Source organism: Protopterus annectens, chromosome 17.part0 (genome assembly GCF_019279795.1).
Source record: "Protopterus annectens isolate FY-2018-M chromosome 17.part0, PAN1.0, whole genome shotgun sequence".
Taxonomy (NCBI): Eukaryota; Metazoa; Chordata; order Ceratodontiformes; family Protopteridae; genus Protopterus; species Protopterus annectens.
Window position 1 is genome coordinate 696,467,597 of NC_056751.1, and position 23,862 is coordinate 696,491,458.

Below are 23,862 nucleotides of genomic sequence, written 5' to 3' on the forward strand. Positions count from 1 at the left end.
GGATTCTGGCCAATCGGGGGCTGCTGCTGGCAGGAAGAACCCTACAGTGATGACTGCAACAATGAACACACTCGAACATCTACATTTATGGTAAGAGTACACAACTGTACTTTCTGCTCTGCTCGTCACTTTCCTAATTCCTTATATTGTTTTTCTCAATACAACTTTCTGTGTCAACGATTTAACACCCTAGTTGAGATCAGCTGTCAATTTCCTCAGTCTTGGTCACACCCCAACCTCTCTATTTCTTTTATCAGCCTGTTGCTTGGGACAGAATCAAATGAGTTGCCAGGCAGAGGTTATCTAGTGGTATTCCTCTGTTCGCCTGTAACTCAGTCATAAAATTGGATCAAATTTGACTGACAGCTTCTTTTGTCTGTGAACCATACCTCTTATGTGTCCAGTTTTACATGGAATGTCCAGATTTTTGCCTCATATTTTTGGTCTATACCTTAATAACATTTGTGGATTTCTCTGAAATCACAGAGGATTGAAGTCACTAAATAATGGCATACATTTGAGCTTCAGACTTCATATCCTTCTGAAAATGCATGCTAACATAAATCTCATTAGTCTAGCAAATTTCTAAGTTTATAAGAGCAATATTTAAAACCTGTCCGAAACTTGGGGCCTTTGTCCCCATTATTTTAGGCTTTGTCCAGATTTCTTGCGCTAAAAGGTTGAGAGGTATGCTGTGAACCCTTGTTGGCTGCTGTCTTAGAGATTGTTTTCCTCTAGAAATACTACCAGCCTTATCCTCAAGATTCTGTCCTTGACTTTCTTGGATACTGTCATTAACTTTACAGTCTTGTAGATATTCAGATTCCCCCCCCCCCCTTGTGCAAGGCCACCATAACTGCTGGCTTCCACTGATATTTCTACACTAATGAACTGTTGAAGATCTTCATTAGGGGCCGGCCAGCATGGTGGCCATATTTCTGATGTCTTTGGGAAGCTGCCCATCTGGTCCTTGTGCTTCTTCCTCCTTAACAGCAGCCATTTCTCTCTAAACCTCCTACCTTTCCAGTCAGGTGTTTGTCCACTGTTCTCCCCATTCTGCCCCCATCTCCTTCACAGCATGCACTTTCACTTAAAAACTTATTCCTCCAATGGTCACTGCTAGAGACTCTATCTCTATGTCCATGGGGGGGGGGGATCTAACATGAAAAAAGTGAGGCCTAGAAACTGGCATCTATCTCCTGTTATATCATAACCATATCCTAGAAACTGGCATCTATCTCCTGTTATATCATAACCATATCCTAGAAACTGGCATCTGTCTCCTGTTATATCATAACCATATCCTAGAAACTGGCATCTGTCTCCTGTTATATCATATCCATATCCTAGAAACTAGCATCTGTCTCAAGTTATATCATAACCATATCCTAGAAACTGGCATCTGTCTCCTGTTATATCATATCCATATCCTAGAAACTAGCATCTGTCTCAAGTTATATCATAACCATATCCTAGAAACTGGTGTCTGTCTCCTGTTATAACATTATCTTACTTGCATCAGCAGTGACTCTGTATTTGAATATTTACTGTTACAGTGAATAAACACACATAACATGAGTTTCAGTATCATTTGGGAAGAAAATTAGTTTTTGAAATGGTCGCTGTTCTGCACTCTTTCTATTCTTTTTAAACTTGCATTGTGACTTTGTTCCTTTTTGGATATGACCATAGAATTCATTAAACAAATCTTTGTAGCCTTCTAGTACCAATTACTTTCAGTGGGATGTCTGTTTTTTGAAATATGGCTTCTGGGCATTGGAGAGCTGAGTCCGAGAACTACATCTTCATTTGTGCTGACAAACAAGAGTAATGCTTACGACAATTCACCATGAAGACCATATGTCCGCACCTTATCAACAGAAATGGGTCAAGTTCCAACATCTGCTTTTGGTGTTCCGTCCTCAGAGGAAGGTATATTCATCAGATTCAGGGGTTTCTTAGAGTACTCTTTCCACCTCTCAACAATATCCCCAGCTGAGGTCAGCATTTGTCCTCACCTGTTGCAAACAAATATTGATGTCAAATGGGGACACTGTTGAGGTCAGCAGCTGAGGTCACCTTTTGTCCACCTTTTTTAAGAACAGCCTGGGCAATATTCTTCCTCCTGAATTAGAATATAGGATGGTTTGAAAAACCCTCTTTAAGACTACCTAAATAATCATTCTCCATGGCACCACTAAATTCCTTCTTTACTTCAGCTTCCTGGCTTGCCAATTCCTGTATTGTTAGGGCCAAAGTCCCCCCCCCCCATCTTTTCATACATTGCCTCTTTCTTTAATATGATGACTTCCTTTACAACTGGTGCCTCCTTGACAAATACCAACAATCTCATAGCTATATGAAATAGTAGCATGTTAGTTTTCATGGCTTAAACCCTTAGTCATGGTTTGTAAAGCAATAGTGCTCAAAGAGGTGTTGAGTCCATTTTCTGTTAAAGGATAGATTGAAGAGGTCATTATGGATTTTACTGTAGTGTGAACTTCAGGCAGCTGAGCTAATTTTAGAAAAGGCCTTTCAAAACTATCAAGTCTAAATACTGTATGCTTCTCTTGAAGGTCAGCTCCAGAGCAGGACAGAGAACAATCCCACCCAAGAAATCTGGTTACAGAACCAGTGTTTTCTGTACTGGCAAGACCACCTACGTCTAGCTGCTACTTTCTAACCTTCCACCCAAGCTTTGGCTTCTTTCTTAGCAGTGAGAGTTTAAACAGTTCTGCTATAGGAGGGCTGTGAGAGTGAGAGCTGGACAGAAATGCAAGTAGTTTTAAACTGATGAAATGTTTTCATTAACATACCATTTAAATGCTGCATGGATGGCTGATACAGTACTACCGGCATAGGTTCATAGGTTAATAGATTAGTACTAAGCTAACTACCCTTGTGAGCCATTTTAAGCCTAGCCAGTTATCCCTTGGGAGACTCAAACCCTGCACCTTGTGTTTGCAAGGCAAACACCTTAACCATTAGGCCACCTTCCCCCCTGGTAAGGGAATAGGAGATTGTGTTCCAGTTATAATGGATCACACTTCTTACCTTCACTAGAAAAGCATATGTCAGGTTGACGGACAGGAGACTTTATTCTACAGCCAAACCTTTAATTTAGGAATTAAAATGCAGACTTCATCCTAGTCATGGAAAAGTAGATCTGAAGTTTTTCTCTACACGGACATTGGAGGGAGTATTGTAATGTGTCGGGTCTGTCCATTTGTACTTTCTGGACTTAAAGAAGGCATTTGACCATTTACTCTGGAATGTCCTGCAGGAAGTGTTATGACAGTATGGGTCCCAGATCACTGCTGATTGCCATTGATCACCTTAGTTGAGGATTGAGAGTTATGTCCACATTCTGAACATTATGTCGTAAACATTCAAGGCAGGTGTAGCACTCCTTTGAGCGTGGATCTTGTCTGTTCTCCTGTTTGTGACTTTATGGACAGGATATCAAGTTTCAGCCAAAGACTGGAGAATATCCAGTTTGGAAATGTGAAGTTGGCATGTCTGTTTTTTTTTTTTTTTTTTTTTTTTCAGATGATGTGGTCCTATTGTTTTCAAGTGACTGCAGTCTATATCATGCACTGGAGTTATTCATTGGTGAGTGTGAAATGGATGACAGGGAAGCAGCTACTTTAGGTGAAGGAGTATCCTACAATTTTTCAAGGTGTGGGGATTAGGAAACCGTCCAAAATTCCAATGCATGGATGCAGTCCTATCAGTACTGCAAGCATTGTATCACATGGTAATGGTGATGGTGAAGTGAATGCTAAGTCACAGGATGAAGCTCTCGATTTACTGGTCAGTCTATGGCCCTCCTGTCACTTACTGTAATGAGCTTTGGATAGGGACCAAGAGGATGAGACTGTGAATAGAAGCTGCAGAAATTAGATTCTTTCATGTGGTAAATGTGCACACTGTCTGGGGTGGTTGTGGGGTGGTTTAGGCACCTTGTATGATTGCAGCCTGAGTGTGTTTCAGCCCACTGGGAGTGGGCCTGAGGGCAGACCAAGGACATGTTGGAAGGATTACATCTCTCAACTTGCCTGGAAATGCTTGGATGATTGACAAGATGAGATGGAGACTGTTGTTGTGGAAGTGGAAAACTGGTCTACCCTACACAGCTTGCTACCAGTGAAACCCACACAATGGCAAGCAGTTTAAAAATGGCTGGCTGGCTGGATGGCTGGCTGGATGGATGGATGGATGGATGGATGGATGGATGGATGGATGGATGGATGGATGGATGGATGGATGGATGGTGTTATGTCCTACCTTGCTGACTGTGTCTGACTCTTTTACATTATGTAAGCAGGTGTTATAATGGTCATATTGTAGCTTTGGTTTATAAACTGGCAATTTGAATGTGCGATTTTATCTGGCCGTACCTCAAGGAGTATATCATTATTATTCCTTGTTTTGGTTCAAACATAATTAGATACAACGGTAAAAAATCCCCGTTATATAAAATGCATGATTTCTACAGCCTTCTTAAGGAACTGGCCAACTGTAACTGCACTACATATCTGTGTCAGAGCTATTTACAGCTGGCAGACTGTTAAGCCTGCATTTATTTGATGAGTAGCTCTTTGTACTTCCTTGACCTGGAATTTAAAAGGTAGTAATTTATAAACACCAACTGCCAAACATCTGACTCTGCATTCCATTCAATGAAGGCAGAATCATAATTCTGTCACATTTCAGTGCTGTGACTTAAACTTTACAACAACTCCATTTCCGTACACTACACAGAGAATGTAAAGAGAGACATTCTTCAGATGCAAATAACAGTGATCGAATCCTGAAGCTGTATACATAATGATGCAGACAGACAGACAAATATTTACTAAGTTGCATGCATATGGATGCATTGCATTTAATTGGCATACACATCTTTTGTTGTGTATTATTGTGTAAGAAGCAACAAGTCAGTTACAGGCACTCACCCAAGTGTTACCTGTTTCACACTGAGACAGTGTGAGACAGGTAACAATGTGAAACACTGTGACAGTATTCAGCAAAGTGGGCACACCTAAGAAGCAGATAGCATTTTCATGAAAGTAAACCTGCAGACTTCTGAGTATTTTATATTAAACTTACATAAAAGACAGATGCTGTATATGCAAGAACTATAAAAATAAAGAAAGTTATTTGCTGTTGTCTTCTTCCAGGATGAACAACATTTTTTCGTGAGGTAGCAAATACTTGGATTTCCTAATCCTTCACCCACATATAGTGATTCAGAGATTCCATTATGATACTGGAGTGTACAGGAGGAACATATATGCTGTTTAGATTAACAAAAATCTCTGAAACATCCATCCAGATGGATTGGCTATACTATGAAAAGTTCTATTTTCCTTGGAGGTAGATGCACAGTTCTTTACATACCACCATGGATGTGTTCTCATGGACATGTCCTGTTGGATGTGTCCTAACACCATGCTACTTTACTAGTGATGAGAATTTGCATTTTTGTTGGGTCTACTTTACATGATCGAACTTTCAAATGTTCGACTTTCATATGGCCGAGACCATACGATTGAACATTTAAAAGTTCGAACATGTTAAAAAAAATTGAAACAACAAAAAAAATAAACTGAAAGTTTCTAGCAGGGGGGCAAGCCCCCCTGCACCCCCCACACCCCCTGCTATTTAAATATACCAACTATGAGATCGCACTACATTGCGGAAAAGGGAAATCTTGCCGTTCTGCACTGTATGGCGATCTCCATTCAGACAGTTCAAACTTTAAAAAGTTCGATCATATGGTCTTGGCCATATGAAAGTCGAGCTTTTAAAAGTTTGATGATCTGAAGGGGACCCATTTTTGTTACACTTTGACTTACTGTAAATGACAGGCACATGATTTATACAGCAATTTTTTGGGGAGGACCAGCCTGAAGCTTACTGTTGCTCATTTTTAAATACCCGGCTAGCATTTTAAATCCACACTTAGTATTTTCTGTACTAAGTGCATGTAGATATGGCAAGGCTGCAGCTGCAGTATATCGTTTTAAGTATCATTTATAATTCCCCATTTCTGAGCCACTTGAGTTTAAAAAGCAAACCAAAGCTTGACTGTAAGTGATGCAGTTGTTCTACTGAAAGTTTATTTTTCTGCAAAAAGTAAATCACTTCTGGAATAATGATATATTTACCTAGATTCACATAGTCACCCATGTGTAGGTTCACTACAGTGGCTGTTCTCCAAGTAGTAGGTAATTAGAAGACCATTAGGAGCCTTGTTTCCTCAAAATGAAAGAGACAAAATATGTAGCCCAGGGATGAATTTACAGATCCCTATCCATGCATAAAGACTGGTTTTAAAGTCAGCAAGGGAGTGTGGGAGTTTGTTCCAGAGGTACGGGTCCTTTGGGAGTGTGGGAGTTTGTTCCAGAGGTACGGGTCCTTTAGGAGGGATATCTCTTGTGCCAATAGGTTCTGTTTATGTTGTGATGCAGGTTTAACTCCTTAGAGGAGGTATTGGTAGAATTTCTATTTTTTTTTTCCAGCGGTGTAAAAAGTTACTCAGGACTGGGTCTTTCACAGCCCTGTGGGCTAAGCAGATGTTGCCACATACTGTAAGAGTTAGTAAAGTAACAGAGCTCTTAGTCTATCTGTGTAACTTGAGGAACTCAAACTCTAGATTTTCTGGGTTAGGAAGCATTGTGGCCTTTTTAGCTGGGTGATATGTTTGGGCATTTTATTCTCTTATGGGCTGGATTGGAGGTTAGTAAAGGGTGTGGGCTCTAACTTCCCTGGGTCTGGAGCAAATGCATTTTGTAATTAATTGGGTCAGATTTCCTTGCAATAGTTGATATACAGTGGTCTAATGAGGCTTCATTGTCCACAAATCTGCCTAGGTCAAGAATACTAGTATCAAGTTTGAGGAGGGATTTATGAGGTAGGTGCAGGGGTATTTTATGATTTTCAAAGAGTAATATGCTGCATTTTTTGCCCTGGGTATGAGTTTGGGAATGTGACACCAGGTACTACTGCAATTTAGACCTCCTTACAGGATATAAGGATCAGTGGGAATGTTAATGACAGCATTGAGTTTGGAGTCATCAAATTCTTGATATTAGCTTGTACATGACAGAAGAATATGCTGAAGGGGAAGAGTCACAATACAGAGTTCTGTGGGATGCCACTAATTACATGTATTTTGCAGAAAAGTATAGCACTGACCCTCACTGTGTGTGTAGTGGGTTACAAATGGGGTGGGTATTCAGGTGGGTGAGCTTTTTAATAGTGTGGGATAGTATCAAAGGCCTTAGCTAGATCCATTTAGGCAGCATGCACTGTTTGGCCATTATCCAAGGCTTCACTCACCTGCCCAAAAGACTTTCGCCAGATTCAGTACACAGGACCTACCCTTTACAACACACTACATGACCTACAAATAATATTGGTAAAGCAAATTGGCCTGTAGATCACAGGGTCAGTAGGCCAGCCTTGTGTTGATTCACCACAGTGGCTGTTCTCCAAACTTTGGGCACATACCCAGTGGAGAGGCTGAGAATGAACAAATTAGAAGGGAATCTGTGACACTGTGTTTAGTGCTAACAGATATCCTGGCATATCTCTCAACTGTCAAGATTTTCTCAGAATGTCCAGATTTTTTTCCCGTTACTCATAAAGCTTGTAGTTTTCTGGCAAATCATTGAAGATTGAAGTAACTAAATAATGACAGACATTTTGAGTTTCAGAGTTCATACCCTTCAGAAAATGCATGCTAACACAAAACCTGTCATTCCAGCAACTTTCTAAGTTTATAAGACCAATATTTAAAATCTGTCCTTGATTTTGGGCCTTTCCCCCTAAGGGTGGGAGAGTTGGCATAATAGTTAGGTTGTTTACCTCACAGACACAGGGTACAGGGTTTGATTTTCACCTTGGCTAGGGCAGATAGCCTAGAACTTACATATGAACCTATACTATTTGTGGTTTTGTCCAGTTTCTTGCACTTTTGAGGGTGAGAGGTATGCATTGTGGAATGCTGTCTGGACCTATGCAGCTAGTGTTTTCAGTTTTGAAGAAAGCATTTAAGATCTGCTCAAAGGCAGTCATGGGGGGAAGTCAGAACTGTGTAGGTGAGGGAGAACAGTGGCTGAAATTAAGGAGGAATTCAGACTGAATTGGTCTGCAATTTTATTAGATATCTTCTGGGTCATAGCAGATTGTGTTATTTGGAATCAGTTATGGGTAATATAGAGTACTATTTATGATTATTCTAATATAGCTAAAGAAAGTCTTATTACATTAGGAGTTATCAAACCCACTGAGAACTTGAGAACTCAGGGGAATCTTAAGAGAGGATTAAAAACTAAGAATGTGACTCACCACACACATTTTCTCGCCATTCGGTTATTATGACCCCTTTATTAACACATGCTCTGACATATGAAGAAAGGGCAGCACACATACACTCCTCGCTATCTTCACAGTTGCAGCTGTCATATACGCAGTTCTGGAAAGGAAGCATATGCATTACCATTATTATAATGTGCACCATTTTGTACTTTCAATATTTATTTATCAAACAGATCAACCTGTCTTGCATTCAGTCTCATATTTACTAGACCCGCAGCAAGCAATTTAGAGTGAAATCCTGCCCCCCCAACATGATAATGACCCTAGTGTCCTGTGGAAGGGATGCACAGCTAACTGATATTCTGAAAATACATAAATAAATAAATACATAAATAAATACAATTTCATCAATAACAACATTTTCATATTTTCATGTGAAACATTCTTCCTTGTTTAATAGGCCAATATCTATATTACATGAAGCTTCTCATGTTATCACATTTTTCAAGAAATTATACTTTGTCAGTTCTGTAACACAAAGGGATGAAGCTCTGACAATGACATAGAGGGTTGTGGATCAGCTAGTGACAGAGGCCCTGGAGAAACCATCAAGGGATTATGTTTATGAGTGGCTGATGTTGGTTTGCCCATCCTAGGTGTGAGAGACCACTAGACTCTCTGTTCCACTGAATGGACAATAGGTATGCCAGAAGCAATTGGGCCATGAGGAGTCGGTCATGCATGGCAAACAGTGCATGCTGAGCTGGATTCAGGCATGTCCACGTGTACTCAAGTCGAGTGTAAAGTACTGAAAGCTGAGCCCATCAGCTGCTGAGGGGGACTGGGGAGTTCTGGCTTTATAGAAAAACTAGAATGGCTGCCTTGATAGTAGCTCACTGGGATTAGCTCTCACCAAAAGGGGAAAGAATGGCTTGGGGAGGGATTGTTTATTGGCAGATAGTGAGGATAAAAAATGAATGTGCTATGTTATGTGACCTTTCTTGGAAAAGTAAGGTTTTATATATATATTATAAATGTCAAATTATATGATTGCACAATTTTAGAATAGAAACTTCCAGACTAGAATCAGCACTTCACACAAATTCTAACTATATAATGCCACACTAAAATGTGGGAAGACTTAATGTTCAAAAATTCTAGGCTACACAAATTAAAGAAAATATTTTTAAAGAAAAACATGGCATTAAGACACACTAATGGCAGCCAAGGTAGGGAATTTAGCAGCATCAAGCTAACAGTTGGAGAGGAGATGGCAACCATATGAATCGCCAAGACTAATAATACTGAGTCTCAGAATGTGAACACTGAATGATTGGAAATCTGGACATATATATATATATATATATATATACATATATATATATATATATATATATATATCTATATATATATATATGTATATATATATATATATATATATATATATATATACACTATTTCGAAATCCAGTAGTAGATGCCCACTAACGCAAAAGTGCACTTTCGTGAACACCACTTGAGCGAATGGTTACGGACCTTAGGGTTAGGGCTTGGGTTAAGGATAGTAAATAGCTAGTAGGGCTATCCACTATCCTTATTCCAAGCCCTAACCCTAAGGTCCATGACTACCGCACCACAGTGGAGGACATTGCCTGTTTGTTCTAGTGGTGTTCGCGAAAGTGCACTTTCAGTGAAGTGCACTTTCGCATTAGTGGCCATCTACTACTGGATTTCGAAATAGTGTAATTTCGATCTCCGGTAGTAGACCCATAGATATATATATAGATATATATATATATATATATATATATATATATATATATATATATATATATATATATATATATATATATATATATATATATATATATATATATATATACACACACATATGTATACTAAGCCAGAGTTGCCATTTTTTATAACATTCCCTTTTCTCTGAGGTATGGTGATCTCCCTTTTCTCAGAGTTATGGTGATCTCGGAGTTAGTATATGTATTGCAAGTCCGGACATTTTAAATGGAGCCAGAGGAGCTCCAGGATATCTCCAGACATGGCCAGAGGAGTTCCAGGATAGCTCCAAACATGGCTTTCTACCATTTCCAGGAGCTGATAGTGGACCTGGGAGGTACTGGAACAAGACACACACTGGGTGTGTTAATGCATCATCAGGGCGAATGGTTTAGCAAAAATACTACTGAACAGCTGGAAGAGAAGAATTTACTGCACATACTGACATCACATCTCATGGTAGCACCTCAGCATAAATTATATCCCTAAATATGAATTACCCATTCATACCTTACACCTCCTTACTGTCCTTTCTTTACTCACTTCCTTACTTCAATAAATTTCTCTCTCTTTCTTTATAAATATGCCATAACCTTTGTTTTTTTTCTTCCACTTAATATTGCAATTCCTGTTTTATATTATACTAACTTACCCTTAATCTCTCTAAACTGGCTAAAATTTCTCTAAATATTAAATCGTCATATAAATTGCATCTAATCTTAATTAATGTATTCACATGATGTCTAATTTGTAATAATTATTTAGACAGTAGATGTTTTTGTATTATTTTTGAACATTGTACAATTATTGTTTTAAATTTTTTCTAATACTTTGGAGCTTTTCTCCACAGGCCTCTACTGAAAATAGGTACCTACCCAATAGGACTTTACCACTATTCAAATGTCAATAAATACATTAATAGTAAAATGCAAAAAAAATAAATAAATCATGCCAGCAGCTCAAAACAGGACCTCATAGTAAGGTCCATGAGATCAAAGCCAAAGTATGGTGAGTGAGAGTCAAGGAAATTCAGTTCTATACTAACAAGCATTACACCAGGAGATTCATCTGGTCTAAGAGGGCTATTTCTGCTCCAAGTTCTTATGGTCCTAGTACCTTTTCATCTCAAGATGCCCTGACAATTATAAAGGGAATTTAAGACATTCCCACTGGATGAAGAAAAGCCTTGAAACATGTAAGCAAATGTAATTATTAAATCTGTCTCTCAATGTTCTCTAAGAAATGTACTTTATGATCTACATATTATTGAAGAAATAAAAATGTAAACTTAATAAGCTACATTTTTTTTTGCCGATAAGACCCACTTGGCCCAGCTAGTCTGTGTATTTCTCTGCCTTCTGCATCTCTGTCAAAATATACTTAACCAAATGCATGTTTGCCTTTTATTCCACCAGCATGAGTAGCGCCTTATGTGTTTTGCATGCATCCTTGAATGCTGTTACTGTTTCTTTTAAATTTTAATACCTCTTGAAGGAAGTTCTCCATAATCCATCATCCTTTCTGCAAAGAAATGATTCCTACCATCTCTCACCTTCCACATTCTTACTTCATACTGTGACCTACATATGCAGTGTGTACTCACATGGTTTTTGTGGGTTCCCTTAAGGTACTTAAGTGTTTCTGACATGTTTCACACTCTCCCCTCTCCCCCATATACATGCATTCCTGGACATTATTTAATTTGTGATGGAGATCATGCGCCATTTTAGTTGGTTTATGCCATTCTGCCACAATTCTGGCAGAGATCTCTTAGAACCATGCACTGTATTCCAGATGGGACTTTTCCAGTATTCTGTACAAAGGGATATTAACTTTGTGATTTTTTTCTTGGTAATGCCTTCCCCTATGTCTGTCAGACCTCTACCTGCCTTCTCTGCCACTATGTCACATGCTAGGCCACTTTATGAGGATTTGACACGAACATCACCAGACACTTTCTAATTTGCTGTTGTTCCTGCTTTTCCTCGTACATTTACTCATTTCAAGACTTTACTGCCACCCATACCAGTCATTTCCATTTTCACTTAATTTAAGTTTCCATGTTTTAATTAATTTCTCTAATTTCATTTCCATACATTTTGTACTTCATCCTTGTTGTACATCTTTGACTTATCAGCATATCTTTTTTTCCAGACCTTCTGCGGTGTCACTAATATGACCACAGAAAAGGACCTGTCCTAGTACTTACATGCGGTACCCTGCAGGTAAGCATCCTTTCAGCTCACTGATTTTGTTTATTATGATCTTCTATGCTAATCAGCCTAGTCATCATTTTAACCATATTACCATACTTTGATCCACACCAAAGATATTTAAATTGTTCACCAACTTTTTGCATGGTACTGTCACTGAAATTTACGTTGGCTTCATCTGCTGCCCTTCCTTGTTAATGTCAAATATTTTAGATTTGTCTGGTGTGGTCTTCATGGTGTGAAGCAATGCAACTTCATGTTCCATCAAGCAGGCCAAGAATAACTGAGCTGCTAGATCACACACATAGCAGGTGAAGATTGATTTTGTGACTGGATATGCAAAGATGGCAGTGTCTTTCCATAAAGTCAGTGTCAAATTTATACCAACAAGGAGATTTGAGAAGATAACAGAAATGTTAACATCACTGCTGTCTTCAAGAAAGAACAAGTCAATGTGTGTAAATTAGTGACGAATTGCTTTTCTCCATTATAGTAGGAGACCAGCCTATTCACTAGGCAGCATAGCAAAACCAATAAAATGTAATGGAGCATCATCATGCCTTCTATATGGTTATCAAAGACCAGAGAAATATTTGACTTAATCAACATCAAAGCCTGACGAGAGGTACTGGTGAGCTTTGTCTATCTTATCAAATTCAGCAAGATCCGGATGCTTGTCACTGGCAAATGACTGCCACATTCTCTATGGATGTTCAAGGTACAGAGTATCGAGTTTCCAAATGGAGATCAGGCTAGGATATACTATCATCCCAGCCTCGCTCCCTATTCCCTTTGTTTTACAAAACAATACCATGTCAGGGGTACCACTTGGCTGCATAAATAATGGCCCTAGGTGGTTTGGTCACACTGACTAATGTTGATGTGACACCCCAACCCCATGTAAAAATGGGGAAAAGCAGACTGAGGATAGTGACCTGCTCATTTGGACTGATGCAGAATACAGATTACATGGAAAACTCTTCCACAATGGTCATCAACGTTCAAAGATAAGTGTTTCCATGGTATTGATCTTTGCCCTGTCATCTGCTGAAGACGGCGTCATTGTTACCTAATCTGGGAACTGACTCAGCCTGTGCTAGATATATTATCAAAAATCTAACCAAAGGCTGGAACTCTGTTTCAACCTCAGAAAGACTAAAGTGTTGTAGCAGACTGTTCAGGATATTGTAAATGCCCATCACATTTCACCATAAAGGGAAAGACCCTGAAGAAAGAAAAGCATCTCCCTCTGTCTCAGTAACTAATTTTCCTTATCAACAATAGGACAGTGACATTTAGATTAGAATCCAGTGAGCGAGCACCTCCTTTTGTGGGGCACTTTGAAGTATCTTTTCCATCTGTGACTTGTGAAAGGACACCAAGAAACAGCTATAAACTTCAGTTATCATCAGAACCCTTCCTTATGGATATGAAATCTGAGTGGCTTACATATATTATTTAAAGAGCATGGAAAGGTGCCAGTGATCAGACTCCCAGGAAACATTTTACTTTAAGGGAAAAGATCTTTGCGCTAACATCGGTGTTCTTACAGAGGCCAATATCACCAGTGACAAGGCAATGATCCACAAATACCAGTACTGCTAGAACAATGGCATGTTTGGATATCTGATTCTACATTCAGATATGGACTGCATACTCCTATCTTGTTGCTACCAAAGGAAATACCAAAAACATATACTAGAGGCATCCTAAAGAAAGCATATAGACATTAAGAGCTGGGAAAAGACTGGTCAGAAACCAGTTTCATTTGTGCCACAATCTCCTTCGACCACTGCCTTACTCCAAAGAAAAAGGTTATGATTTCAAGACTAAAACGAAAAGGAAAGGAAACTCCAAAAAGGCAGCTCTCAGACATGGGTACCTATGTAGTTTTTGTGAGCACATGTGAGTGGTTGACATAATGGTTAAGATTTTAACCTCAGACATATAAGGTACAGGGTGTGATTCTGACCTCTGGTTATTGGCTAGGCTTGTAGTAGCCCTTATATCCTAGTATGAACCTATGAGTCCAAGCGCAAATGACTGCATTATTTCAGGACTCACTAGTAAATCCTGGCAAAGACAATCTTCATACTGAGAAACTTACAGTAAAAGTATGTACTGTGGCCCACTTTGAATATCTTGCCTTATAAAAAGGCATTGTATGGCATGGCTCTATTCGGATTCACCTCACAGGGTGTATCAGCCCTGCACTAGTTGTGCCTTGGTTGGATTTACAAAGTCAGTACAGTTGCTATTTTTGCTATCCTAGCAGCATGGCAGGTGCAACCAGAAATGAATGAAGGGGACCAGTACATTGCTCTGTGCAGGATTTGTAACTTCCATTTTATAAATACCTACATTTTGACAAACTTGACTTAAGTCTACAAATGAAATAAGCACAGGATAGGATATTATATATTTCTTTTCATTTGACATAAAGATTTTACCACTTGGTCAAAACAGATTTGAAGAAACATAAACCAGATTTTTGGTGTTTAGTATTTTAACTTCAGCATCAAAATCAGCTAAAATAATTTCTCATTAAAGCAAATTCTCCCACATTTAATTATGTGATCTGCATGAAAGAATACAACTTCAAAGGAAGCATTTTTACCTAGTGTTTGCAGACTAAGCTGTATAAATTCACATGCTCTTATTTCTGAACTTGTACCTCTTGACCTCTTGCTTACTATTTTGAATATTAATAACATCTAATGTCTCTGTGTGAAATAAAAAAAACTATGATAAAATATGTTGAATCCAGACTGACCTTATAATATCCCTTAGGGTCTACTGTAGAATGGCATTCAGCAAATCTTCCATTACTGTCTGTTAGCAAGGAGCACCAGTGAGTCGCATACTCTTCTGCAATAGGAAACAGAATAAAACATTTTAATATGTATGACATTATAGTATGTACGTTTTTATAAAAGGGTAAGACAGATATCCCTTCCCCCATAGACATACACAAACTGGTAGTGTTTTTTTTTTTCTTTACTGATTCATTTGAATGTTATTTTACTTAAAATGAAGTGTCTGGGAGATTTTTAAACCAATCAAAGCTTTAATCCATTTAGGAATGTATATACTCAGGTTAAATCAAGGAGTCATAAAAGCTTCAAACAATTAATTCTGAACTATTAAAGCAGCAATACCTATAAGTAAAGAAAAATGTCACATTCTTTCAGAGTGAGTTTGAATTTTGTATCTTATTTCTTGACTATAATATCCTGTCAAATATCTTTTTATCATATATGGTATTCAGTAAAACAGTGTTCCATTTGTCAAGACTTAGTCCAGGCTTGTTTTGTAATATGCAGGGGCTTTTGATACTATTTCACTTTATAGCTCCTTATGTGTGATAGAAGTTGCCATTGTAGACTTCTGTCTGGCAAATGGCTTAAAAGTAGCAAACACATTGTTCAGAAAGAGAGACAGTCACAAGATCACATACAAGAGCAGCCAACATGCAACTCAGGTAGACTTCCTCCTAGTAAGGAAAAGGCACTGGGGTAGAATCCACGATTGCAAAGTCATCCCCAGGGAAACAGTCAGCCCACAACATAAACCACTAGTTGCCACAAACATCTGCAAGCAGTGGTCAGAGAAGGCTCTAAGGTCAACAGAGACCAGGCTGAAGACCTGGAATTTTACTGGAGATAAAGTATAATTCAAGGAATTACTCAGGGTTCTAGCACCCTAAGAAGATGAGGAAATAGGTGGAGTTGAAGAAGAATGGCAGCACCTAAAAACAGCATGTGTTAGAACTACAGAAATGATTTGTGGCTGAGCCACGTATGGAAATAAGGTACATAAGGAAAGCTGATGGTGGAATGCAGAAGTCCAGGAGGTCATCAAAAGAAAGAAGTAGTACAGGAAGAAATGGGAGATAGAAAAGACTGACCAGGCTAGGAAGGACTACTGGTTGGCTAACAAAGAAGCTAAGAAAGAAATTGCAATAGCAAAGAATAGAACATCGGAGGCACTGTACCAACTTCTGGAAAGTGACTCAGTAAGGGGCACAAAGAAACTATACCAGACAGAAAGATAAAGAAGATAGTCAGACACCCTTCATAAGGGATTCCAGCAACAACCTGCTTACCATTTCACAGGACAACAAAGGCAGATGGAAGGAGTATTTCCAGCAGCTTCTGAATGAAGAAAACCTCACAGAAGCTGTACTGCCCCAGTCACAGCCTATGATGAGAGAAGAGAAGGAGCCCACTCTAGAAGAAGTAAGAACAACACTAAGGAAGATGAAGTCAGGGAAAGTAGCAGGTTTAAATGAGGTTACAGCAGATATGATAAAGATGCTGGGTGAGATGGGGGAGAAATGGCTCCTGAGGGTACTCATAAAAGTGTGGAGAAAAAGGGGTATTCCAAATGACAGGAAAATAAGTATATTAGTGCCATTGTACAAGAACAAAGGGGACATCCACAACTGTGGGCAGTACAGAGGCATCAAACTCCTATTACATTGCATGAAAGTGCCGGAGAGGGTGATTGATAAATTAATACGCAGAGTAGTAGAAAGTAAGATGGGAGATGAGCAATTCAGATTCAGATCAGGATGCAGCATGATTGACCTGATGTTTGCAGTAAGACAGATACTTGAGAAGAAGCTAGAGATGAGGATAGAGTCCAACTGGGCATTCCTAGACTTGGAGAAAGCATTTGATAAGGTCCCAAGAAAGCTGATAGAGGCAGTATTGCAATGGCTTGAAGTCCCAGAAACATTGGTAGAATTAGTGCACGCTATGTACAAGGACCCAATGACTCAAGTATGAACAGTGTTCGGCCTCACAGAGGGGTTCCCAGTAGGAATGAGTTTACACCAGGGTTCAGCTCTGAGCCCACTGCTGTTCATACTGGTGATGGACTATATTACCAAACAGGTCAGAGGGGACAGATCAATAAATTGCTGTATGCCGGCGATCTGGCATTACAGGCAGATTCTGAGAAAGCAAAGGATAGGAGAATAGAAAGCAAAACTGAAGGCACATGGGATGAAACTAAGCACAGATAAGACAGTGGTAATGGCAGCAAAATTGGGAAATCAGAAGAAGCTGAGAATAGAAACAGAAAGGAAAACAGTGGATCAGGTATGCAGCTTTAAGTATCTGTCAGGGGTGGTTGAAGAGAAGTTAAGTCTGAATGAAGAGGTCGAGGCTAGAATCAGAGGGGCTGCACCCAGCTGGCATAGAGTATCAGGTGTGGTCTATGACAGAAGAATGCCAAAGAAGCTGAAAAGTAAGGTGTACAAGACAGTGGTGTGACCAGTACTACTGTATGGTACAGAAACCTGTGCAGTAAAGGTAGACCAGATGAAGAAACTAGAGGTGATGGAAATGAAGTGCCTGAGAAGGGTGATAGGATGCACACTGTGGGACAGATGAAGAAATGAGGATATAAGAGCAGAAGCCAAAGTAGCTCCAGTTGCAGAAAAGATCAAAGAGAACAGATTATGGTGGTTTTGACACGTGCAGAAAAGCAGAAGACAATCTGGTGAGGAAGATTTGAGACAGACACTAAGAAGGTAAGAGGAAACGAGGATGTCCAGCAAAGAGGCAGATGAATTGTAGATCTACAACAGTCAGGCATGAGTGTTCAAGAAGGCAGGAGTGTGGCACTGAATCGAGAGAGTTAGCGACAGTTAACATGACACCCTGACCCCATGTAGAAAACAATGGGAAAAAGGGGGCTGATGATGATGATGATGATGATATCTGACAGCAGTTAACTAATGCAGAGCCAATTTTTTACTCTTCTAAAATAACATTGGCACAATAAATTTATTCTGTAAATATATTTTTGAAAAAAAAAACATTCATATAGATTCATATACACTATGAGAGAACTACATCTCTTAGAATGTAAATTGCCCGTAAACACAGAGCCCATGGCAGATTCTCTAAAGTAACAGCTTCCAGAATGTTTTAACATTGTTTGGCAAAATCGAAGTTGCGCAAGACACGTTTCTTCCATGACAGGTATTTTTCCTCAATGTTGTGTGACCGTGGATACATATATATATATATATATATATATATATATATATATATATATATATATATATATATACACATGCACACATATATATTATTAGGGGATGTGGGTTACAAACTCTCCCCATATTGATTCATCCTTCATATAAGGAGTGCATGCATCTTGACCCTAGAAAAACTCTTTTAATGACTTTTCTGTGAACATTAAGTGGGTGTCTGTGTTTGAGCAGCTTGCTTTCATCAGTATGTATGCTGGCTGGCTAATTTCCAGTTTTCATAAAAAATCTGTATTGTATTTAATTCAGACACTGTTCATAAACAGAATATGTTGATAACATCTTTTTTGTAAAATAGCTAAACACAGAAACAATAAAAAAATAATCCTAGCTGATGCATTTAAAAGAGTATACCACGATTTGTCAGGACATAGGTGTTAAATGCACAATGTTGATTCTGAAATAAGAATAGCAGTGCCTGTCACCTCATGTCATGTAGGGATGTGAAGTACCTTAAATCTCTAATGTAATTCAACTATTACAGTTCTAAATAGCAGATTTGCAGATGTGATCACCTAGAATAAAGCAGGTTGTTTCCAAAGAATAGACCTTAGAACCGGTCTTTTTGATGTAGCAGACACTTTAGTATTTCTTTCCAAAAGGCTGACTTTGGCCTAGAGAGCCTCAACACATATCTGCTTAGATATTAGTTTCCCATTTTAGTTTCCCCACGTAATAATGTCTTTTCACCATGTTACAGTATATACAATATATACTTACTTAATGATAATAATCTGTTTTCTGTGTCCTGAGTTATTTATTTATTCATTCATTCATTCTTTGGCACCCCACTGATTCATGATCTTGCTGTCTCTGTACTAAATACCAGTGCTATGGTTACCATTGTGATAAAAATATAATTATATTGTACTGCCTTTCCATGTTATAATGACCCTTGTCATAGCTGAAAAGGATCTTATAGTCAGCAGACCTAGCCAGCTATCTAGTAATAAATAAGAAAACAAAAGTGTAATGGAAGCAAAAGTCACAGACAGACCTGTCTGTTTCTTTTTCTTCTTTTGGCTGTTTAACCAGTCTAATTACCAACAACAAATTTAACGTTATGTAGCTTTATAGAAAAAAAACTTAGACGTGTTTAGTAGCACTTATTTTGGTTATGTCTTATTACAGTGTCAGAGTTTTGCATAAATATAAAATATCAGTAAAATATGAAAAACTTGAAGTAAACTAAATTTATATACTGGTTTTGCTAACTGTAAGTAGAAATAAATATATTTTCAAGCAGTTACACATACTGGCACTTTCACAAATGTTATCATGGGCATAAATATTAAATAGAACTGATTTTATAAATGCTAAGTTTAAGATAGAGGAGCAAACTGAATTATGACTTCTAAAAAATGCCTGATGGCTAAAACTACTCAAAGCTTTAAATCTGCCTGTTAACATTATCGCTTCTATTCAACAATCTATTTATAAAATAAAATGTCATCTGGTCATTTTAGCGAGGAGTCCATGGGATTCAGAAAGAATCCCTTACGGTAGTGTAAACTGCAGCAGCCAGTTATGCGATCACATAACGTACAGCTCAGAGACAAGTTTAGCCGCAATGAGGAAAATGTTATCAGCTAATGTGCACATCTCTGTATTAGGTGTAATTGCTGCTAGCGCTAAACAGCACTTTTCTATGGTAATTAGCACCGATGGCCCATGCATCATCTTGGCAAAGACACTCTCCTCATTCACTATCCCACATATATGTAGATATTCACTCCCACATATATGTAGATATTCACTCCCACATATATGTAGATATTCACACATACACAGACACTTCTATATGCAGACATGAACCCCCCCCCCATTTTGATGAAACTCACAAATGCACTCACACACACACACACACACACACACTCCCTCCACCACTAAATAACCTCTTCATCTGACCTAACCTTACTTGTAATGTGGTCTTCCCCAGTGACTATAATGGGAAAATGCAACATCTTTACTATGTTACTTAACATAGCTGGCCATACTAGTTTATGCAGCCAAGTGAGTCTCTGAATCACTCAGCTGAATAATTCACTTCCCGCAGGTATTTCTGAGGAGGACACATGGCTAATTAGCATGTTATTCCCTCTGAATGCCTCATTAGCATTTAGGTTGGCCATAGAGATAGCTCAGCATGATGATTCTACCAAACATGTACAGCCAATACAAGTGGGTGCGTCTCTGAATCAGAAAGGGCATCCAGATGAGGCTGGCCACTCATGTTAGAGCTTACCATTCATGATAGCCCTTTATGAATCCCACAGAATGAGAATAACAAAATGTGCATTGAATACATATTGTATGTTTCTAAAGGAACAATGTAATAGGCTACAGGACGAATGCCATCAATCAATAAAAGGTGGAGCATTGAATACATATTGCATTTTTCTAAAGGAACAATGTAATAGGGCTACAGGACGAATGCCATCAACCAATAAAAGGTGGAGCATTGAATACATATTGCATGTTTCTAAAGGAACAATGTAATAGGGCTACAGGACGAATGCCATCAACCAATAAAAGGTGGAGCATTAAATACATATTGCATGTTTCTAAAGGAACAATGTAATAGGGCTACAGGACGAATGCCATCAACCAATAAAAGGTGGAGCATTGAATACATATTGCATGTTTCTAAAGCAACAATGTAATAGGGCTACAGGATGAATGCCATCAACCAATAAAAGGTGGAGCATTAAATACATATTGCATGTTTCTAAAGGAACAATAGGGGGGCTACACAGGGCGAACCCCATCACCAATAAAGGTGGAGCATTAAATACATATTGCATGTTTCTAAAGGAACAATGTAATAGGCCATCAACCAATAAAAGGTGGAACATTGAATACATATTGTATGTTTCTAAGGGAACAATGTAATAGGGCTACAGGACGAATGCCATCAACCAATAAAGGGTGGAGCATTGAATACATATTGCATGTTTCTAAAGCAACAATGTAATAGGGCTACAGGATGAATGCCATCAACCAATAAAAGGTGGAGCATTAAATACATATTGCATGTTTCTAAAGCAACAATGTAATAGGGCTACAGGACGAATGCCATCAACCAATAAAAGTTGGAGAGTATTTTAGCTATAAATTGCACATTTTAGCACCTTCATTCAGACTTCAAAAAATGATTGCCTCTGCAATAAAAAATGTGTATATTACAGCAAAACCTCTGAATTGTCCAGATTTTCACAGAATGTCCATATTTTTACCTCATATTGTGGTCTGCTCCTCATAAAATTTGTGATTTTCTGGCAAATCATTAAGGTGTGAACATTATATTCTTTAGGAAACAGATGCTAAAGCAAAGCTTGTTATTCTATTAACTTTCTAAGGTTGTAAGAGCAATATGTAAAATCTGTCCCTTGTTTTGGGCCTTTGTCCACCCATGATTTTAGTCTTTGACCATGTTTCTGGTGCTAAGATGTTGAGAAGTACATAGGATTTTGATCAGGTATTTGATCATAACCAAAATGTTAATGCATGTGTGAGAAATGATTTCAAGAAATGGATTTCTGGAATGCATTTGAAGAAAACAGTAAGAAATAGTTACCCAGCTCTTAGTAATACATGCAGAGTTTTGGCTTCCCCAATGTACCTCAAGTAAAAATATGAAAAGTATAGGAGTATGGATAGCTTTTAAAACTGATGATGTACTTCACACTGAATTACAAATAGCAGCCAGAAGTAAAATGTATTACTTAGTCAACAAGCAGCTTTAAAAGCTGTTTGGCGGTTTGTTTCAATGATCTTATTGCTTGCGTCACGCTACAAGACGTGTTACAGATTTCAGTGCTGTCTGTAGGTTTCTGTTGTAGTTTTGCATTACTCCCATGTGTGTGACAATGTTAGCCTCACTCATAGCAAAGTTCCCATTCATGAATCTCACTATAAAATTCTTATTATGCTAAGGTTCTTATGTATGAATCGTACTATAACAGCATTATTTTTTATAACAGTTTCAGAATGTAACCAGGAAAGTATTTTGTCATATAGTATTTATTCTGTTGTGGTCTTCATGTTTATGAGCTGAACTCAGCCTTACAATTGAAGATCATTGTTTTAACACCAAAATGATTAGACGTTCCATTTGTTCCATTTGGATTCTGTCTAGCAGCACAAAACAATGAGTCTGTGATTTGCCAGTTAACAGTATACCGTAACCTGAGGATATTCGCTGTGAATGATATGATTCTAAATAAATCAGATACCTATAAAAAAAGCCTGTAAGTCACTCCTGAAAATTATTGTGCCAAATCAGTTCTATCTTATTCAGAAAAACAGAATAGCAGTTACTCTCCCTCTCTCTCTCTGTCTCTGTCTCTCTCTCCGTCTCTCTCTCTCTCTCTCTCTCTCTCTCCCTCTCTCTCTCTCTCTCTCTCTCTCTCTCTCTCTCTCTCTCTCTCTCTCTCTCTCTCTCTCTCTGTCTCTCTCTCTCTCTCTCTCTCTCTCTCTCTCTCCCTCTCTCTCTCTCTCTCTCTCTCTCTCTCTCTCTCTCATTGTTTTGCTTATCACGTTCAGATGGAAAGGAAGCAAAAAACATGAGTAGTTGTATTTGTTTTTATTTGAAAATTCTTAACTAGGCAAACCTACTTAAGCCCTTTGCCCATTTCAAGGAATATCAGTTTGTGTTTGGATGTATCAGGCTTTGTTTCTATTAAATATTCTTTTATGGCATCATTTATTTTTGTTTTCAAGGTAAAGCAGAATTAATAACACTAAACTGATTAGTAAAACCTTATGTATAAGACTGAATTGGTAATGACTCTATGAATGCTTTCACTGCTGCATCATTTACTGTGAACAAATTATATTGAAATCCACTTTCAGTGAACCTAAAATAAAGCTTTTTCTGTAGTGGACCATAACCACTTAGCTATCATTACATTACCCTCCTAGGGAAAAAGACTCTATACCCCACACTCCAATAATTTATATAGACTAACTTCAAGGTAACACAAGAGTGCAGGAAACAGTAAACTCCAGGGGTTCACTGGAAATGCTTTTCAGAGTAACCATTTCATGTTTAGTTCCATTAGAACACCTGTCATGTCCCCGCATGACTGTACTGGGCTGGTATAGGTGCTTGTGTGGAACTCAGCTATTGAAATGCTGCCAGGGCACATCATTTAGAACGCATGTCCTTCCCTTTGTGCAGTCCAAGGGCATCAGCTGAGAGAGTGTGCCCACATCAAGCAGGACATATTTTCTATGCTCACATGCTGGTACAGTGGTACAACAGGGTATCTGCCTAGGATACAGACTGACTGAGTCCAGCAAGGGAGACCAGGTCTGAATGCCCAAGGATGACTCACATCCTCTGGATGGAGGGCAGGAGCCAGAGGTATTACTGCTTCCAAATAAGGATAAGATGGTTGCAAGTTCTGTATCTGTATTTGAAACACGTCTTTGTGATGTCCCTGTATGTGATTCCCAACTGTAG

General features: G+C 38.5%; 1 protein-coding gene across 1 annotated transcript in view; it reads right to left on the reverse strand.

The window, feature by feature from the left end:
* Positions 1 to 23,862, reverse strand: part of LOC122791500 (mucin-5AC-like) — a 272,677-nt gene that overhangs the window by 180,920 nt on the left and 67,895 nt on the right. Inside the window, exons 15-16 of the mRNA XM_044059242.1 lie at positions 15,105 to 15,199; positions 8,359 to 8,485 (exon numbers count right to left, since the gene is read on the reverse strand). Coding sequence (XP_043915177.1) covers positions 8,359 to 8,485; positions 15,105 to 15,199 — 222 coding nt within the window. The remainder of the gene's footprint in view (positions 1 to 8,358; positions 8,486 to 15,104; positions 15,200 to 23,862) is intronic.